Raw genomic sequence first — 20,933 nt, 5'->3', positions numbered from 1 at the left:
TTGAGATGCGAAAGAAAGGAATTTGTCAATTTTTTGAAATGAGTAACTACGACAATCCACAGCCAAAAGGAATTCCCAATGAAATTGGAAAAGGATGTTGGTTTGCTGCAATGTCGCAAGTACTTTTCAGGCAGAAAGAAGTGCGATGTGCAATTCGTGATTTTCCAGTTCCAGAACTAACTGATGATAGCGAATACAATGAATACATCAATAATTTATTGCTTTTAAAGAAATATTTTGAGCAAATTGCTACGCCAAATGTTCAAATTTCTAATCAAGAATTGATATATTCATTAAGATATGGAACAAATAAGCTATTTTCACCAGCCGAAACTGGAAAAGAATCTTCTGCGTTATTAACATCGCTCGTACAGCTGTTTAATACACTCAAAGGTTCAAAAAATACAAGTTTAATTACATTAGACACTCCGTTTAAAGATTTCGAACAAGTTTATAATTCTCCATCAACTGGAAAAAGCGGAATTAAATATTCATCTCATTGTTACCTTGAAGAAGGCGAAAACATCAGATCTGCCTTCATTCGTTCGATTAGCGATATTTTATATCTTCCAAAACTACTATTCCTTGAATGTAATGATCGAAATGAGGCTTTTATGCCTATTATTCCTGAAATGGAACTTCCAGAACCAATCGAATACAGAATGAAAGGGAAAGATGAAAGAAAATGTGTTTCCAAGGTTCACTACAAGCTTGTTGCACTTGTAGTTTATCTTGGAAGCGATGGAAGTCATGCTAATGCATTAATACTCGACGAACCATCAAATTCCTGGTATTTCTATGATGATTCTACTGTAACTAAGCAGCCTAATTTCCCTAATGATCCATCTCCTCTTGGAAGGTCACATTGGGCCAAAATGTACTTGTATCGTAGACAATAAAGTGTTTATTTTCGAATTTTTATTGAATTTTGCTAATTTTTCTTTCACTGAAGTTTTGAATGTGGAAGACAAATGAGATTTTGGGATATAAATATATTAAAATGATTTTTACTTAAACTACTACGATAAATATATTAGATAGGAAAAACCAAATCATAACAACGTGAAACTTTTTTCGAAAAATCTCCAAATTTTTCTTAAAATTTAAATTATGACTTAAATTTTAACAATTTTTCATTTTATTATTTTAATTTCAAATAATTTTTGGAATTTCATGAAAACATTATTCATGCATGTATAGCTCAATAAGCAATTTTAACATAAAGAAATTATAGAATTCTTATTTTTACATATCCAATAAAAATTTTCAACGTTAAAAGATAAAAATTGATTCATAAAAACAAACACTAATATTTATACAAACATTAAACAGTAATATGATCGAAATTATTCATGTATTTTTCGTAATTTTTGCCGGAAGTAAATAGATACATGGTATTTACTCCAGATGTACTTTCATAACCCCTATGGCATGGGCAGAAATAGAAGCAACATAAGTTCTGATACCTACTAAAAGTAATTAAAAGAATTATGATGCTTGAAAGGAGTAAGATCGATGAAAATACGTAAGATATGATATTTCCCACGTAAACATTTTTGTAAACGTGAGTTGTTTGGTTGATACAACCATAATAAGTTGCAGACTTATATTTTGTATCATTATATATAGACATCTCGGAAGTAAGATTCATGTAGAAGTACTCTAAGTCGGATTGCGTATCTTTCTTTTGAGGAGGTCTTAATACAATTGTAATTGGATATTTTTCAACTTGTTGAGTATGAGAGAATGAAGTACTTGGTTTTAATTCCATTTTATGATACGGACCTTCGTATAAATGGATTGAAGGACAATTTGTACATTCGCCTAAAACTCCGTTAATATTTTGATGATATTTAGATGCATATAGATAACATTTTATCATATCAAAGTTTGTTGAGAAAAAATCTTGATTTTTCGTAATTTGAAAAGTGTGGTTAGTTTTTGGCGAATCTTCAATATAAATCTCAGTACATCCGTGAGTTTTGAAGTCGGACATTGAGAGTGTCATTGATGAGGCACCAATACTACGAAATACGTAATATTCATCTTTTGTTAACGCGCGATCTATTCTTCCTGAGTTCGATATATTAAAACTGTATATGAACTTATCTTCTGTTCCAGTATTAGATTTCATATATTTCGTAACTGAAACAAAATTTGGCGTGAAAAAAGATAAATAAAGCGGTACTGATTGAATTTCAAGTGAAACACATTTATCATGGCTGATTCCAACAAAATGGCTCTCAGCAATTCCACTTGAAACCAAACGCGTAAGGCAAATATTTGATAAAGGCATCTAAAATTTTTGGCAAAACTGCTTATCGGGAGATAATGATAGCGTGCAAACTTTATTTTCTGTAATAGCTTATCCTCTATGCTTATAAAAGACATTATTTGGTAAAGAATGCGATCAAATTTCCAATGCTGGTAAAATTTTCGATATCGAGGAGGAATCTGAGTCAATAATACTACTTATCTTAGTAGGTAGAGTGTAACAATAATAACCATTCAAGCAGAATCGATTTGGCTTCAAATTTTTTTATGAAATATTCCAGAAATTAAAAAACTAAAGGATAGAATTTACAAACAACAAAATAATATAAACAATTATTTCTTAAATTGCCTGATGAAGAAAACAAGCATAACAAAAAACAAAACAAACATCACGGCCAATGCGATGAAATGATATTTGAACTTTTGGAAGAACATTCTTCTTTGTAACCAACGCGCGGATCTATGAACACTTCGATCTATTTTTGGTTCGGCTTTTGGTTGTAAATTTTTCAGAGAATCACCCTGAAGTAAAGTATTCTGTAAAGATGTCATTACCGATGACTTATTTTGAAGATCTTTATCCGATGTCCCTGAATTCGAAACATTATTTTTGAAATTCTCGTATATCTGTCTCATCTGGGGTTCGAACTCACCTTGAAATTCAAAAGGCTCTGCATCTCCCCATTCAAATGGAAATGAGACCACGAATTGCTTGTAGATATGTTCTAAAATCGAAAATGCATGAGTTGATTGAACACTTTGATCGCAACCCATCAAAGTGTTGATACCATTTTTATTGTGGTAAATATAAAAGCGATATCCACCTCGGTCAATTTGAATTCTTTGATTTTGAAGGTGAGATTTTGCAAGAATATCCGAAACTATTGTATCAAAATCACCGCTCTCTATTGCACATTGTGCTAAAATTGTTGCATTTCTAGTAATGGCTAAATAACTTATTGACATTTTATTTTTGTCACATTTTTATATTTCCTGATTTCGAACTTTAAATCAACCGATCTCATCAACATTTAGATTTCTTATACCACAAATGTGATATACAATGGCTTAGGCAACCACACTCTTGAGTTATCTAAATAATTGACTGATATCTTTAAAAAAATTTCATTAATGAAAACAAAGCCATTATTCATATGTTTGTAAACAAACTAAGTATTCTAAAATACTATATATCTTTTATTCAAACATAAAATTTAATATATAAATTTCAAGATCATTTGGTTCTAAAAATAATTATGTAAATCAATTACAAATCATTTGCAATTCCATTGGCGTGGAATGGATAGAATTGAGGGTCAGGCTGAGAAATATTTGGATGTCCAAAAGAGTCTCTAACCATTTTTGTTTCGTTGTTTTCAATTGGAATGTTATCTTCTTCATTGAGATATTTTGTAACATCATTGCACTGAGAAACACCTTCGTTTTTCCCTAATTCAGCAATTTCATTTGCTAGATCATCGATGTCATCTATATATTTCTTTTTATCTTCAACATTTTCAGGAACTTTGACGCATCTCAACATAAACGCAAGATGTATTGCTCCAATAGGAACTTCATTGAGGGAGTTTTTAAGATATCTGATTGATAATTCTTTATCTATTTTGCATCCAAATCCTAAAATAGTTTTTCTTGCAAGTCTGTAATAAATTTCACCATTTTTAGGTTCAAAATTCTTGAGTGTTTCATATGATTTTGAATTTTGACCCATTAAACTTTGTGAAATTGATTTCAGAATGCAATCAACAGGATCATTCACTACATCAACTGCATGAAGAATTGATTCCTTCAATAATTTTCTATGCTGTTCATTTGGCTCAATTTTGTGCGAATATAAATCTTTTGCACGTTGGAATAAAATAGAACCAAATGAAGATTGTTGAAGAAGATTAGAAACTTGATCTTCTTTGATATCATTATAATAACACCAAAGCAATAACAAACCTTTTCCAATTGCAAAATCACTTGGATGATATTCCGAATACTCCAATAAATATGGTAAAATATCAGAAACTCTACCTTTTTCTTTAATTGAAATAAGAAGTAAAACTTCCAATCTCAATCCAATTTCTTCAATATTATCCATGTAATCTTTGATGCCATCGAATGCAGAATATAATGCGTTGGAGTTAACAGAGACTTTCCAATCAAATCCATTATTATATCCGAAGTAAATCAAAGCAAAAAATTCACAAGCTGTTGTGAAATTAAACTTTCGATATAAATCTGTATTTGAACTAATAGAAAGTTGTTTTCTCATGAATTTGTAAGCATCAATAATTTTCTGTGGATCGTAATATCCATAAATCAAAGCCATTTCAGTAAAAGTAGATCCTGTATCTATATTATATTTATACAAAGATGATTCAAGACATGAAAGTCCAAACATTGGATCACGAAACTCTGAAAGAGAAGTCAAAAATTTAAGTCCAGCAATTGAATAAACCAAGTCATCATCCATTTCAAGGCTTTCTTTGTATAATGTTGATCTCATTTTATCATTTGGAATAAAAAGATGGCTATTTGATTGCATCATTTCTGCAATCATGAATTTAGCTTCAGGATCACCATATTTTGCTCCTAAAATGAAATAATCTAGAGCCCTTTTTTCATCAACAATTATTCCATACTTTGAATACAAGAAAATTTTTCCAAGTTCTGTGTTTGCTTTTGCAACAAACTTTGAATTATTTTCATAAGAAGCAGCTCTTAAATAATGCTCAAAAGCTTTAATATCAACACCATCATACATTTGTGCGATTTGATATTGAACAGCAGCTCCATATTTTGCATCGAAATCATCTTGATGAAGTTTAATTAACGCATTTGATTTTAGATTTGATAAACCTCTAAAACTACTAATATACTTCCTGAATTCGAAGTAATTTGTTTCAGGGAACAAAATCCTTTCTGTCACCATCTCTTTAGCTAATAAAGACAGTGAAACAAATCGATATTCATCATTTAAATCTTTATCATTTTTAATTTTGTTGACGAAAGGATGAATATAAAAAGTTTGAAGCCATGAATCAAATTTATCAATCTTTTCCTTGTCAATAAGAATTTCATTCCTTATAGAATTATATAACCGGAAAATATCCTTTTGAAGCATTTTCTGATTGATATCATAATCTGTAACATCATTTTTAACTTGTTTAATGAATTTAATTAATTCATTTCTATTTGCAGCTTTCGATAAACGTTCAATTAATGCAGCAAGTTGATAAATATCATCAGGTCTATCTAATGTTGGATGAAATACTTGGCTTACGCTTGCCCTTGGATCTATTTGACTTTTTTCTTTCCAACTAAAATCAAAATCAGTTAAAATTGGTTGAAAATTATGATCAATTAAAACATTATCTTCTCTAATGTCATAATGAACAATTCCTTGTTCTTGTAATTTAGAAATAGTCATTAACAATCCAAAAACAATAATTGATTTTTGTGTATTATTTATATCATAAATAATATCTTTCAATGATTTGTATCTATATAATGGCATCACTGATTTTCCATTGATTGTGTGCATTTCTACAATTGATGGATATTTTGCTATTTCTATTTTCGGAAGTGAATCTTTTATCATAAAAATAAATCCTGTTTTGTAATCAACATAAAGATAAACAGCAGATCTATTTTCGCTGTTTAGACCTGTGATGAATCCTTTTGTTTTCATATATATCGCTTCGTTTATTTCGTCATCGAATTGGATACCTGAAATACATTGTATTCGATGACGTTCTTGAAAGATGGAAACAAGACCATAAACAATTGTCCAATAGAAAAATTCAAAAAAAGATGGAATGTTTTGTGGATTTCTTAAACCAGTTTTTTCTGGTTTAAGATTGAGAAATCCAACAATATGTTGCCTGAAATACAATGGTTGCAGTTCATACTGACTTGTAAGTTTGTTTTCGGGATCAAACCAAATACATTTTTGAGAATTTCTAATTTTTTGAATGATTTCCAAAGATTCTTTGATTTCTTCGTTGTAACTTACTATAGCAATGCAGTTAATAGTGGAAAGAATATCGCATGAACGTATTGATGTTTTTGAATCTATTTTTACTTCAATGTATCCAGTAATGACATTATCACGAGGGTTTTGGAAGTTCTTTCTTATGTATTCATCTGCAAGATCTAGATCTGTCAAGTATATTGATTTGATATTGTGTTCTCTCGATAATTTAAAAGAATATTCTTTGTTTGGAACAATTTTTATATCTTTATTGGGAAGGTAAGGATTGTATAAATCAATGCAATCTGGTATTTCGTTTTGATTAAATTGATGAAGACAATATGGAAAATAAATTTCTTTAGAAACAGCATTTGCGATTGCAATTGCACAAGCATATTGATCGTTTTCATTTGTAAAGTATTTTTTGATGGTTTCTTCTGGAAAAGAAAAGTATTGGACTTTTAATGATTTAAGATAATCATGATACTCTTTGCTTGCGGTAGAATTAATACCGAAAAATAGAAATTTCACTTCTCTGTTGTCATCGTCAAGAAATGCTAATTGATTGTGAGTGATTTTGGATTTTGACAAATAAATTCGTTGTTGGAATTCCTCTATGGAGGCTTTAAATTCAAATGACCTCGTTTCGAATCTTGACATTTGAAGATCAAAAAGACGGGATAGCCTTATCGTAGTTTTACCTATATCAATTCCAAACATACAAAATCACAAATGAAATTTAGTATTAATTCATTTGGAATTGCTGAAGTTTGGAAGCAATGAATCATATATTCTATATTAAAACATTTTTCATTTGTAATTTGTTTTTCCATTTGTTTAAAATTATAAAAATGTATATCTACAAAAAGCCAAATAAGTTTAGAATTGATTGTTTCGCATTTCAGTCAGCAATTCAACATTCATTTGTGTTCAATGTTTGGGCTATTTAGACATATAATAGCTTTGTTGATTACAATGTGATAGTTTAATTTACAAGTTAAAGAGTGTCAAAACAATTTAATATTTTTAATTTTGTCCATGATATATAACTTTATATGATGGATTTCAACGATTTAAAAATAGGTATTTTGAAGAATAGTTGATGAAATTAAGCATAAAAACCTGTATGCTACTAAAGAATTTCAAATTTGAAAATCAAATCATAAAGGAAGCATTTGAGGTAAATATTATTCCTTAAACTCACATAATGATGCAAAATCGATAATAAAGACAAGATTGTAGAAAGATTGAATGAGAGATCAATTAGGTTTCAACTTTATAGTAAATATTTTTGGTGAAAATAAAAGAGTAAGAGTTATAAAATAAAGGAAGATCTAAAGATTTTTCCCAACGTAACAAAAGTATTGAAAAAAAATTGAGAAATTTACATTAGTAATCAACTTTTAATTATGAGAGGTAATTGGTGTATACGATAATTTTGCAATAAAATCTTAAAACCGCAAAAAAGACTTGCTTTGAAAATAATATCGTTGTTAAAAAATTAAGAATTAGAATTGGAATATATATTTGAACATATAATACGATGAAAACGTTTGAATTGATATTAACCGATAAAAAGTTTATCATATCGAAAATGAAATATGAATTGAAATAAAGAATGCATGAGGAATCAAAAAGAAAATTCATATTATTCATTAATTGAAGGCTGTACACAAAAAAGAATGGGGTTTAATTCAAAAATGAATAAATTTATTTATATATCTATAGTATATATATCTAAACCCGAATATCATATTTTGAATTTTTTGATTTTTGTATCGCATTCAATTTATCACAAAAATCAAATATTTTTGAATAAATAAAATATCTATCAAAATTAAAAATATGATTGATATTACATTATAGAAACAATATTGAACTATCATGAAATTGAATTAATTCAAATTTGTTCGATTCAATTTCAAAACACTGTCAAAATGAAAAATTGCACATAGAACTAAAATCACCTTATAGCAAGCTTTTAATTTTTTTTAAAATTCATATATATTGAATGCCATTTAAAAAAAATGTTTTCAATTAATTGAATGATAGATGCTAAAAATGGTTAAAACATATCCATCAATCGAATTAATCCACATACTTTATAAATATCTAACGATAGTTGACGGTTTGTTATCACTCATCACAAAAATCAAAGTTAAATTGAGAACAATTTTTTCGAACATTCAAAAATCAAATATTCTCATTAAACTTTAACTCCAAGATTATTACAGTATTTCCAGCAACTTTTATTTTCGTTCCTATAATTTATGAATTCAATACCATACAAAAGTAAATTGTTTCATTTTTCTTACTGTCGAAATATGCAAGCGTACATCATCAAATTCAACATGAACTTGGAGTTCTATGTCCCATTCGAGGCTCCCCTCACAGTTGGCGAAGTCAAAGACGAGATGTTCCTTCAGCTCGAGATCCCATCCAACAAAATGATCCTTATCTACAATGGTCAGATCCTTAAGGACAAAGTCTTACTCTCAGATCTTGGTGTCAAGGATGGATCCATTCTTTTCTTACAGGTTCCCCGCTACGAAAACATCTTCCTTCAGTCACCAAAGCGCATGCTCAACGAAGTTCTCTCTATCTTCCAGAGCATCAACATCATTCCAGATGAATCATTATTAGATGCTATCCAGACAATCAAGAAGTACATCGAATCCCCAATTCTTAAGGCTTTCTCCAAAGTTCTTCCAGAAATTACAGAAATTTTCGAAGAAATCGAAAATTACATTCAAGAAATTGAATGCCCATATGATGACTCTGTTATCGAAACAATCTCAAGAATCCACGATAACTCCTTCTACAACTCCGAATTCTTCGAGAGCGATTGCGGCGCAGTTATGAAACTTGAATCCAACGAAGTTTCTCTTTATGAGACAAAGTGCCAATGCAAGCTTGAACCTCAGGAAGATATCGAAATTTCAGACTTATCGTTATCAGATGAAGAAGAACCAACAAATCTTAACTACACACCTTGCATCAGCACAGCTCCCCTTCCATTATACGACCCAGATGCCTGCAAATATTCCTCAATCTTTTAAGACGTATTTTCATATCCTGCGATTTTGTTTGTATGTTATATAAAATAGATAATTATATTATATCATATGCTTTTTTAAACAATTTCCCAAAAATCTTAGAACTGTTGTAAACCGTTTTCTTTTGATCGTTAGTTTTGGCTTCAATCGAATTACTCTAAATCAACGAATGGATTCGAAATCTTCCACTTTCTCTATATAGATGTCTTGATATTATAATCCTTGCGGCTTATAATTATGATTATTTGTTAATTTTTAGCATATTTTTTATTGTTCCATTTTTGGAATTCAAAGATTGATGATTGATTTAATCTCCAATCAGTTTCATATCAGATGAACATTAGATCGGCATGTGAATAATTCAGAAATCTTGGAAAAGAGTTTTTCACTTCATTTTTTGTCAATGTGACAAAAGTGACAATATGACAAGCATTTATTTCTCTCATTATATAGTTAAATATTTATAAATATTTTCGTATTTCCGATAAATCATTCAATTTTGACCATTTTATTGAAAAAATCAAAATTATAAATGGAGAGATTTCCTGAATATTTTCGTGATTGTTTTACTAATGACCTCAGAATGCTTGACCTTTTGTCTATGAGAAATGATCCATCACTAATATCCAGGGGTTTTGCTTCATCTGTATCAGAAAATCAAGTTTTTAATTCTTTGCCTTCTTTTAATAAAGAAACTATCTCGAAAGTCACAAGTGAATACAAATCAAAGCATGAATTACGACAAGCATTGCAGAAATACAATATCAGCAATGATTTTAGCCAACAAAAATTTCTTGAGGCTATTACTTTAGTTCAAGAAGATTGCAGCGAGATAAATAATTTTTTATTCTTATACGAGGTGCTCCTATGACTTGGACAAACAGATGATAAAATTACCTTAATTTTATTCAGAAAAATTTTAGAAGTTTTTGCCTCATTTACAGAAGCCAAGTTATCGCAACTCAATCATATTGCATTTATGTCTTTTAGTGTTTTTGGGCTTACAAGTACTTTATTTGAGCTTTCAAACGTCGAAATTTCAATTATTATCAAATACTTGATTATTAACGAAAATATACCACCAGAATTCTTCCCACTACTTATGTTACTTACAGATTATGCTGCAAATAGAGAAGATCAGATTTATCGCTCAATTATTAACTCAATTAATACAATTTTTGAGGAGAAACGACCAATCATCCAACCAGAGAGTGTTCACATTCTTTCCCATATACTTGTTAACAAAATAAATCAACTTGATCCGGTCGCAATTTTATTAACTTGTAATTGCGCGAAATATTCCGAAAAATCTACTCTCATGGACATATTCTTGTTATTACCATCTCATATTCTCAATTCTCTTTCAGAAGGACAACATTTTATTGATGCGAAAGATTTTACGACTCCACGCGAGATTAAGAATGACGTACTTACAGTAGATGAGATGCACGTCATGACAATGCCGAATCAGAGCACAATTGAGAACGGATTAAATTATTCCGAAATTGTCTCTTGGAATATCTCAGAACTCGTACAGCTTATTCAACCTGTCATTGGTAAAGTGAAGCCAGCAATTGCGACTCAGTTTCTCAATTCAATTCAAGCAATTGGAAAAATTACAAAAAAATCTTCCTCAAAAAATCGATTTCGCTTTAATTATTGCACCTCTCATTCAAGAGCTATCAAATCAAAACGATATTACAGCTGTTAAAGAGTGTTTATTCGATGAAATAATATTTAATCCAGATGTAACATTATTCCACGAGAATCCACCCAAATATCTCAATTTCGTGCGTAATACAATGCTAAAAGCATGCTGCAAAGACAAATCTTTGCTTTCAGATGTACTTGTATCTTTTAATACTCATCCTTTCCTGTTTTCGGAGCTTATTTTGCGTTTGCTTTACTTGCCATCCCTTGACGACCAATTCGTCTTCCACGTCAACCCTGACAATGTCATCAATTCCTTAATTCAAGTAACTTTGACATTTCCAAATTCAGAAATTAACCGCCGTCAAACCGCCATTGCTCGGTCGATCTGTTTGACTTATCTTTTTGATTTATTTGCTGTTCCTGAGAATGCCGCTCGTTGTTTTGAGAGCGAACGATTCATGTCTTGCTTCTCTATACTCATGGAAGAGAGAAATCTATGTAATGTCATCTTGAAATCGTTCGAGAGTGCATTGACTGGCCTTAAGGTACTTCCTTTCCCTATAGTTACCTCTATTTCGTGTATTTTGGTCAAATGTTCAATGATATCTGATGAATTTTATAAAGATTTAGGAGCAAGACTATCAAAAGTTGTGGTTGGGTCAATGCTCATCAACCAGGGAATAAGAGATTCAATTCCTGAGCTTATGAGTCCTTTAATTGAGATGCTTGGCAAAATCCCTGACCAAGACTCCCTCAAAATCCTTTTAGACCTTCTTTTCTCAACAGCACAATACTATGAGAAGCTGATTTATGACAATAGAATGTTTATTAAGATAATAAATATCATAAAATCTGTTGAAGGTGAAGAACCAAGCGATCCAACCTTACTAAGGCTCTACAACATCCTTAGTAACTCATCAACAGTTGGTTTAGGCCAACCTTTCGTTATAAAAGTTCCATCTGCGATTCCATTGATTCTTGCAGCATCGTACAAGTCTAAAAACTACTCAGACATACTTGATTTCTTCACGCAATTGTGCACTTACTCATCAAACAACGCAATTGCGATGCATTACGGAGATATGACTTCGATTTTGTTGCAGCAACTGAAAGGAACGTTTTCCTACAACAATTTCGTATTCGACAAAGCGTATGATGATGTTAAATTGATTACTGACCACTTCTTCCCTCTAATTTCTGCAATTCTCGAATTAAAAAGTAGTTGTTCAGTAGATCAGCACTTGTTCAACCTTTTCATGCCAGATGAGAACAATAACTTCCCTCCCCTTTCGATTCCTGTCCTTAAAATGGTCAATTCCGTCATTACAGCCGTTGAAAGCCAACCGACCACTCAAATCGAAGTCACTTCACCTGACCCCATAATTGATAATATTATAATTCCACATGAGAAAATGAACCAGAATTGGATGATCAGGATGAAAGTGAAAATTGACACGAAAGTCCATTCAAATTCGAACTTTGTTTTATTTGAATTCAAAGACAAAGCGAGTATTCCGTGCAAACTGACCATTTACACACTTGCAGACACAATTGTTGCTAGATTCATCAAATACAACATCAGATCAACAGCTACAATCATGAAGAAAATACCAGACAATCAATGGGTGAATATCAGTTTGTTGAATGTCAAAATTCCAACAGGCCAACACATCATTTCTTTCTTGGAAAGAGAATTCAAAGAAGAAACAGAGTATAACAAATTTGAGTTCACTACATCTGTCAAATTATCAGTTGCAAAGACGGAAGAAGTGAAAATTGACAAGAATTACATGTCACCTGTTGTTCTTGGCACATTCCATTTCATTTCTGGTGACATGCAATCAGATGAAATGAATCAGTTGATTGACCAAAACAATGAACAAATTTCAAAGAATCCTTTCAATTTTGTGAATTCAGATAATATTTTACACCTCAGAAAAATAGTCAAAACTCATGAATCATTGAATTGGACTTTGCCAATTCATGTTTGTTTATCTGACTTCATTCCTGTTTTTGATATTATTAAGAATGCTCCTTCTAATTACGCGGAATTATTAATTCCTATTATTTTAAGAGGAAGAAATATCAATATCTCTTCTACAAAGAGAATATTGAATATTAATTCTAATTGGGATATCGAGAAAACAAATAATTACCTCAAAAATCTGACAGGATTAGATTTTGATTATTTGCCAAAAGAAAATTGTTTGGTAAATTCCAACAAAAGTGACATTTCTGGATTAGTTTTTACTATTGCTAGAAACTTGAATTCTTCGCAATTAAATCATCATTTGTTTAATTCCATTACGAGTATTCTGGAATCAATAGAAAGTGATGATTACAGAAGAGAAATTATTGAAGATGTAATTTATAATTTGTTTATTTGGGCGGATTGTGATGATTTTTCCCAGAAAAAGATTACTTTGTTTTATGTAAACAAAAGCGAAGCATTGGCAACACCGAATTTGTTTAATTTGTTCTTGCACAGATCGTATTTGTTGTTATTCAAATCAAAGAAAACTTTTAATTCTTTGATGACGAGTTTCATCAAAATTCTTGAATTAATTTCAAGAGTTTACATGACAGAAAATGTTTTGTCAGATTTAATCAAAATCATGGAATCCCTAGATGATCCAAGTAATTACAAAACATACGGACATCTATTAGAAACATTGATATACAAGGGATATAAAGTAAATATCGAAGATGCAATGAGATTCCGAAAATTGGCAGAAAAATCTTCATATGAAGATTTGATTTGGTTGATTGGAATTTTACAAGTCGGATGTCAGGAATATTCTAAGTTTATTTTGTATAATTTATTCACTGTTTATCTCCAGAAAAACGAGCTAAACGAGCAGCCGTTGAACAACGACATGTATTGCATTAAAATGCTCTTCAAAGGTGATCATAACGCCGCATTCGAAAAGTTTGGAAATTTGATTGTTTCTATGGAAAAGTTTTGGTTCTTTTGGCCTTTGATGATCGGGTTTTGGTTTGAAGAAAAAAGTGACATAATTGTGAACTATATCGTTCCACCATTATTGAATGCGAAACCCATTGATTTATATTTGAAGCAGATATGTATTTTATTTGATATTGTTGAATCACAAAATTTATTTGAGATTTCCAAGTTAAAGAGGAAATTATTTTTGAAAATTTGCGATGAACTCAATGTTATGAAGCAGGAAGATAAAAATGATATAGCGAATGCTTTGATTGTCGCTTTCATTCAGGAGTTCTTGTTCGTTTTCACTGAAAATTCTTATAACAAAGAATTTTTGAATTATCTAAAAAGTGACAACGGTTCTATCGTCACTGGACAAGAAACATTTGATGATTTAATCAAAGAAAAGCTTCCTCCTATCAATGGCAGAGACTTCCATTTCGATGAATTCAAAGAGAGAATAAATTCTGACTTCAGCAAGTTCTATTATAGAAAGAGATGTATAGAAGGTGACGAAGAATTCTTTGACATAACAAAGAAAGTGTCTGAAATTGCATGCCAATACGCGAATGGTCCTGAATTTGTTAATAATGCTGTTAAATATGTACAGACATTTACGGAAAAGATTCCAGAACCAAGAACAACAATTTTTGATTTCATGTTGTCTGCAAATTATTATTATGGAAATTACAAATCTGATTTGATTAATTTAAGAGATGATATTATATTTTTATTAACTCTTCCTGCTATTATTGCTCCTGATTCTCCTAATTCATGTTCTGTTTTGATTAATCAACAAGTTAAATCTCTCAGAGACAAATTCCATTCTAGTTTGGTTTTCTCTGAAAACAGATCAATGAATATCACGAGAAGTAAGCATAATTTACCATATATTTCCAAACTAATACCTTTGAGTTTAGATGCTGTTCAACCACAAGTTGTTCCACAGCTTTATAATTCTTTGTTTTCACATGAAGAAAAACAAATCACGAAGTTTTCTGAGATAAAAGAACAGTTTAAATGTCCTGCAACAGTTCTGGTGATGAAGGAAAGGATTCCTGTTCAGTTCGAATTGTGGTATTCCAAGTTATTGCTAAGACAGGAACAGAATATTCCTTTAACAATTGATTTCGCGACTTTGAAATTCGCTGTAGCAAATAACAACCAAATTATTTTTTATGCTTTTAATTGTTCGTCACTTTTAATTGAATTTTCTCAAGATGACTTTACAAAAACCGTTTCACAACTTGTCAGACTTTCTGTGCCAATATCAGATAGAAAAGCGCAAATTGAAATACTCCAGAATAAATGGAGCGAAGGATTATTGTCGAATTTCGAATTATTGTTGCACACAAATATAATTTTTGGAAAAAGTTTTGATGATTTCAGGAATTATATAGAAATGCCTGCGATTTTGATTGAAAATGAATCAATTATGTTTGGAAAATACCAGAATGTACAAGTACCTGATGAAACAAAGGTAAATCTCATTAAAAATGTCCAAGAATCGAAAGAAATCAACATTCCAGAAGAAATTAAAAAACAATATTCGAAAACAAGAAGTGTTCAAGTCGAATTTTACATTTCTTCTGATTTGTTCGCAAGAAAATCCAATGTAATTGTTCCTAAAATGATCAAAACTCCTGTAAGCTTCACGTACATGTATAGAATGTGGTTGGAATTGCCTGGAATGACAGAAAAAATTTTGAATTTTATAAGTCAAAAATTTGGTGTCACTTTTTCAAGTGAAGTGAAGAAAATTCCAAATTCACCACGTATGGAATCCAAGTTAAACATTGATGACAACATTAGATTCAGAATGTTCTTGAGTTCCGATGACAAATTCATTGCGATTTCTCAAGATTCTGCATTTTTCATTTTCTTTTTCGAACTGAATAATTTGATTTTACTCAAATGCTACACGAATCCAGATATAGCTAAAAGCGCTGTGATGTACAATGACTCAATTGCAACAGTCTGTACTCCACAAAACAAAATTTTCACTCTCAGCCACAAAATTTCAAAAAGTGAAGTAATTGAATTCCAGGTAACTCATATGAGCCAAAGCCACAAGAGAGTAGTATTTGCTTGCAGTAATGGAGCTGTTTATATCAGTAATTCTTCGGAATTTCCTTCTGTCAAGAAATTAATTTTTGTTTCTACATCAGAAATCACTCATTTAGTGACATCCGATGAATACGATGTGTGTGTGATTGCTGAGATATCAGGAATCATCAGTGTTGTCTGTTTATCAGATTCTTATGTTTACGGAACATATAACACTGAAGGAAAAACAATTAATTCTATTGTTGTCACTCCTTCTTCTGGTTTTGTTGTTGTTTCTTTGCACCAGGAGTTCGTTGTTTTGTCTCTTTGTCTGACTTTCCTCAGTTCTGCAACTTACAAAGGACATGTTTCGCAGATGGTCGCTGTCAGGACATGTCATGGAGCTGATTACGTATATTTCTCTGATAATAGATTTGTTTACGTTTTCGAAGCAATGTTTCCTGCAAATATTGTCTCTGTTTACGAGGCAAGAAAGAGAATTATGGGAATTGCTTACTGCAAATCTATGGCTTCAATTGTTTGTGCATCACTGGACAACAAATTGGTGACAATCCCTGTTTCAATAGGAAGATAATTTTTTTATATAGGGTGTCCAAAGGTGCGTTTAGCACAGGGCTCTATATGAGACTATTAAAGGAGATATATGCTGATTATAAATATATAATAAAAAATATGAATATATGTATATGATGAGTATGTTGTATTTTGGCGCCATGCCGGGATAGAAAATGAATTTTGAGACAAGAGGCGGTTTCGCGGGAAATTTTGGCGGGATTTTTTTCATTTTTTTAATGAATCATAAAGAAAACATCCTCGCTCTTGCAAAAAAATGCAAAGACTGTAAAAAAATCTACGAGACATTGGTAAAATGCTTCGGTATGGATGCTCCTAGCTATTCCACTGTAACGTATCATGTTAGGATGTATCACTTCATGAACAAAAAGGCGCCCATCATAAAAATTGACAAAAAATCGCCGGATCAAAGAAAAATCAAAGCAATTCTTCAAGCGCTAGATGAAGACCCAAGAGCATCACTCAGAAGGATAGAGGAGATGACAAAGATACCACGTACAACAGTCAGTTATTATCTGCACAATTATTTGAACTACAAACTAGCGTATACACGTTGGGTTCCGCACAACCTTAATTCAGTTCAAAAAAAATCTAGAGTCCAATCTTCGAAAGAGCTCCTCTCTATATTGGGTGCGTATCAATCCAAGAAGTTTCGCTTTTTAGTAACAGGGGACGAGGCTTGGTTTCAATATGCAACAGAAGCCAAAATCATGTGGATCCCGAAGGATGAAAATCCGCAAACATTCCCGAAGAAAAAAATTGACACACCAATGATGATGTTGTGTTTTTTGGGGCGTGAATGGCATCATCGCAATTGATATTCTTCAAAAACCTAATACGATGAATGCTCAGTATCTAATTGACAATGTTCTTACTCAAATTATCAATTCTGATGAGTTTGAAAATCCAAACAACAAAAACAAAAGTTTGCAATTCATTTTGATAATTCAAGAGTTCACAAAAGTCATAAGGTAATGAATTACTTGGTGGAAAACAATGTCAAAGTTGTTCCAAACCCAATTTATTCACCTGATATTGCACCCTCTGACTTTTATTTATTCGGCACGCTAAAAAAGAGAGCTGAAGGACGCGAATTCGCGAGTCCAGATGATCTTGAAAATTTTGTAAGAGAGCAATTTGAGCAATTTTCTCATGATGATTTAAAGCGTGTCTTTCAAGCCTGGATCGATCGCTGCGAACGCGTGATTGAATCCAATGGTGATTATATTTAAATAAACTTTATATATATGTAACTTGTTTATTTCTATTCGCAGTATTCAGGTTTGTGCTAAACACACATTTGGACACCCTATATTATTTATTATTTGTTTTGTTTGTAAAAAATTTATTTATTAGTGACATTGTTAATTTTTAAATGAAACTTCATGCCAGTTGTCAAAAATTTGAATTAAAGTCAAATTGGCGTGAGTGCAACCATAAATATTTTGAAAATATTATTAAGAACTCGATACCGACACAACTTAATTACATATTAGAAGAACTTGAAAACTATTTTTTGAGTTTGTAGTCTTGTGGATTTTTAGTGATGTATACTTATTTTAATTTAACATTTAGTCAAAATTATTACAATTAATATGAAGTGCCATTGAAAATCTAACTTAAATGGGAGAATTGAAGCCCATGCCATACAATTACATCCATAAAAAATAAAATGAATGAAAAGATAATAAATGCAAAACTAACAGTCCATATAAATGATTGTTAGTTTGGAGGAAAGGTAACTAAACTCCTTTCGCCGATCCGATTTGCTCCATATTTAAAATATAGCTTGCATATGTAGAAGAAAAGCTAATTTTGAAGTACGCCCGAAATCCACCAACAGGATTTCGAGCTACTAAAAAGGTACTTTTAAATGTGATTTTTTTTATAAAAAATTAAATTTATTTTAAGATCAGACTAAAAACTAATTTTATGGAAAATCTATATCGACAAATTTATTACTTATTGGGTATATAGATTTTTTGATTATGGCGATTATGTCTGATATGCTTCCAATAAGCCAAAACACATTTCATACTGATTTCTATAAAAGGTATCTTTATTATAGAAGTGTAAGCTATATCTGTTTGTTTTTTTATTATAACAAATTCAAAATTCTCTTATAAGGACTAGATGAAATCTGTATTATTAAATCATTAGCTAAATGAAGGTTCAAATAGAAAGTAAATATCAATTTATATGATACTGAAACCAAATAGTTCTTTTAATAAAAGATAACACGCTGAAAATTATTGAGTATTTGCAAATCTCAAAAATCTATTGGTGAATTTGGCTCAACTTTTAAAATTATAACATCCATATCAAATCATAAAAGCAGACAAAAATTAAAGCCAAACCTATCGGCCAATTTTTTTTGATATTTTGATTTTTGAGGTATACTTTTAAAAGTGGATTTAAAGCACTTATGAAAAAACATTAACTTCTGTCGTTATGATTATTGATTTAGACAATAATGATTTTAATCTTTGATTATCAAAACACTAAAGTCATCTTTTTAACATTTGCTTGGTAGCATTAACTCAAGTCTAAAGTACTATTTTATGTGGCACTCTTAGAATTTTTGTATTCATTGTACACGCTGAAATAGTACCATTAAAGTTATGGCGGACTTTCAAAAAATAGTTTGGTCACCTTTTTTGGAGGTGGAAAAATCAAATTTTCCTAAAATATAAAACGACAACCATTTTTTCTGAAGAGCACAATCAATTAATTTATTTTGAGCGCTTGCAAATAACTTCAAATACACAAATGATTATAAAAAATGTAAGAATAAGAGAACTAATACCGAGGACATTAGTACAAATGAGGAGTGTTCGCGAATTCATTGGAGGTTTTGCACCTTTTTTTACAACTAATTTCAAAAAGTGTTTTTGTTCAAATTCTCTGGTAGAAATAACATTTGCAAACGATGCCATGTTGACCACATCTCCTTCATATATTTGTTTAACAGACATTTTCGATCCAAGTCTTGGAAAAACAGTTCCATTTCCATCAAATCCATAAAATACAAAAGAATAATCTGAAGAAGCTTTTCCGGTAAAAGACGTCTTCAAAACGTTATTACTTCCTGCAACTCTCCAAAGAGGGTGCTGTGTTGGATCAGAAAGGTCGAACTTTTCAGAAAGAATATTTGTATCTGCGACAATATTGAAAATAATTGGTCCACTTGCTTCAATTGTATTTTTTCGTCCATAAATAGCCACTGAACAAATATTATCTGATGATATTTTTATAGTTGAGTTAATAGCTATTAAAGCAAAGTTTTTCCTGTCTTCATCACATGCAAGAGAAACAACTCTGTTCTTGAAATATCTCTGAAGGATTTTGTTTTTCGATGTCAATGAAAAAATTTTGTCATATGCATTGCTTCCGTCTATTTGGATGTTTAATTCGTCAGGAGAATTGATAAGCCCTTGTGGCGTAGCTGCAATAGTTGCAGGTGGCGTTACATGAGTAAATTCAGAAGATATAGCTGTTGTTTCTTCTGTTGTTTCTGATTCTGTTGTTGACTCATCAGGTTCTGGTGTTCTGTTCGCAGAAATTTTTAATTTGAAATGATTTGCCCCTTCAATGATAGGTGCAAAAGGAATTTCATCTTGGTCAAGTATACGTACGTTCTCATTATAGTATACAATATCTAAATCCTCATTTAATACATTTGAAGCTCTAATTTCAGATAATACTTCAACATTTTTTGTGCTGTTCGTATCAAATATGTATTGTATGGAATATTCTGTTTGGCAAGGATCATAGAAGTAAACTAACGGATAATTTTGAGGTATTGTTTCATCAACATGATAATTAATTTTCATTCCATTGTCTACGGATAGAAATATTTTGCCAAAAACATCAATCTCTAACGTTGTGTTTGTATCTCCTCTTGAAACGTTAATGACAGCAAAATGATTTGGGTCATTATTGATTTTGTAATTTAATCGTCGTCGTTATTGATTTTGTAATTTAATCGTTATCGTCTTTTTCTAAACGTGCATTTTTTGCTTTCGGAGCTATTGAACATACATTGGCCCTTACCAGCAATTGAAAACTATTTTTCATTATCAACAATTACATTACTCCGAGTTATTCATCAATCAATGAAAATCGATATATAGTCCATACTTCAATTTACAATATTGGCAAGTCCAATTTCACTTGGCATATTTAACTCATATAGAAAAACCAGTTGGAATCGGCAAAATTATCTTTAATTCCATACATAAGAAAAAAAAATTATAAAGTTCTTCAATAATAGCAAACTAATAGTTTAAATAGATTTACAAGTATTGCCCATCTACTTTTGATATAATTCACATATTAAATGTAGAAAACTGGTTTAAAATAAATATTTCAAAAGTTCGAAAAC

The 20,933-nt window shown here is 30.8% G+C and overlaps 6 protein-coding genes and 1 pseudogene across 7 annotated transcripts, besides 3 other annotated features; 4 read left to right on the top strand and 3 right to left on the bottom strand.

Moving 5' to 3' along the window:
* Positions 1–38: 38 nt before the first annotated feature.
* On the top strand, positions 39–912 carry TVAGG3_0958320 (cysteine proteinases family; the record flags this gene model as incomplete). Its single annotated transcript, XM_001322426.2, has 1 exon — positions 39–899. One exon carries the CDS (start codon positions 39–41, stop codon positions 897–899), a length of 861 nt encoding a protein of 286 aa, XP_001322461.1.
* A 412-nt stretch (positions 913–1,324) lies between these two features.
* On the bottom strand, positions 1,325–2,296 carry TVAGG3_0958310 (uncharacterized protein; the record flags this gene model as incomplete). Its single annotated transcript, XM_001322425.1, has 1 exon — positions 1,325–2,296. One exon carries the CDS (start codon positions 2,294–2,296, stop codon positions 1,325–1,327), a length of 972 nt encoding a protein of 323 aa, XP_001322460.1.
* A 1,166-nt stretch (positions 2,297–3,462) lies between these two features.
* TVAGG3_0958300 (protein kinase-like (PK-like) family) lies at positions 3,463–6,973 on the bottom strand (the record flags this gene model as incomplete). Its single annotated transcript, XM_001322424.1, has 1 exon — positions 3,542–6,973. One exon carries the CDS (start codon positions 6,971–6,973, stop codon positions 3,542–3,544), a length of 3,432 nt encoding a protein of 1,143 aa, XP_001322459.1.
* A 1,596-nt stretch (positions 6,974–8,569) lies between these two features.
* On the top strand, positions 8,570–9,792 carry TVAGG3_0958290 (ubiquitin-like family; the record flags this gene model as incomplete). The annotated part of the gene is made up of 1 exon (XM_001322423.1): positions 8,578–9,312. The coding sequence occupies one exon, from the start codon at positions 8,578–8,580 to the stop codon at positions 9,310–9,312; it is 735 nt and encodes a 244-aa protein (XP_001322458.1).
* Positions 9,793–11,111: 1,319 nt separating this feature from the next.
* Positions 11,112–16,550, top strand: TVAGG3_0958280 (aggrephagy protein; the record flags this gene model as incomplete). Its single annotated transcript, XM_001322422.1, has 1 exon — positions 11,112–16,550. One exon carries the CDS (start codon positions 11,112–11,114, stop codon positions 16,548–16,550), a length of 5,439 nt encoding a protein of 1,812 aa, XP_001322457.1.
* A 10-nt stretch (positions 16,551–16,560) lies between these two features.
* Positions 16,561–17,861: a mobile genetic element.
* On the top strand, positions 16,657–17,781 carry TVAGG3_0958260 (annotated as a pseudogene). The gene has a single exon. A coding segment is annotated over exon 1 (1,125 nt).
* Positions 17,862–18,283: 422 nt separating the features above from the next.
* Positions 18,284–19,205: a mobile genetic element.
* Positions 19,206–19,682: 477 nt separating this feature from the next.
* Positions 19,683–20,382, bottom strand: TVAGG3_0958230 (uncharacterized protein; the record flags this gene model as incomplete). The annotated part of the gene is made up of 1 exon (XM_001322421.2): positions 19,683–20,382. A coding segment is annotated over one exon (700 nt), but the record flags the coding sequence as incomplete, so codon positions are not given.
* Positions 20,383–20,479: 97 nt separating this feature from the next.
* Positions 20,480–20,697: a mobile genetic element.
* Between the last annotated feature and the right edge of the window lie 236 nt (positions 20,698–20,933).

This window comes from Trichomonas vaginalis, chromosome I (genome assembly GCF_026262505.1).
Source record: "Trichomonas vaginalis G3 chromosome I, whole genome shotgun sequence".
NCBI classification, from domain to species: domain Eukaryota; phylum Parabasalia; order Trichomonadida; family Trichomonadidae; genus Trichomonas; species Trichomonas vaginalis.
The sequence above is the reverse complement of the archived record's forward strand: the minus strand, read 5'-3'. Positions and strand labels throughout refer to the sequence as shown.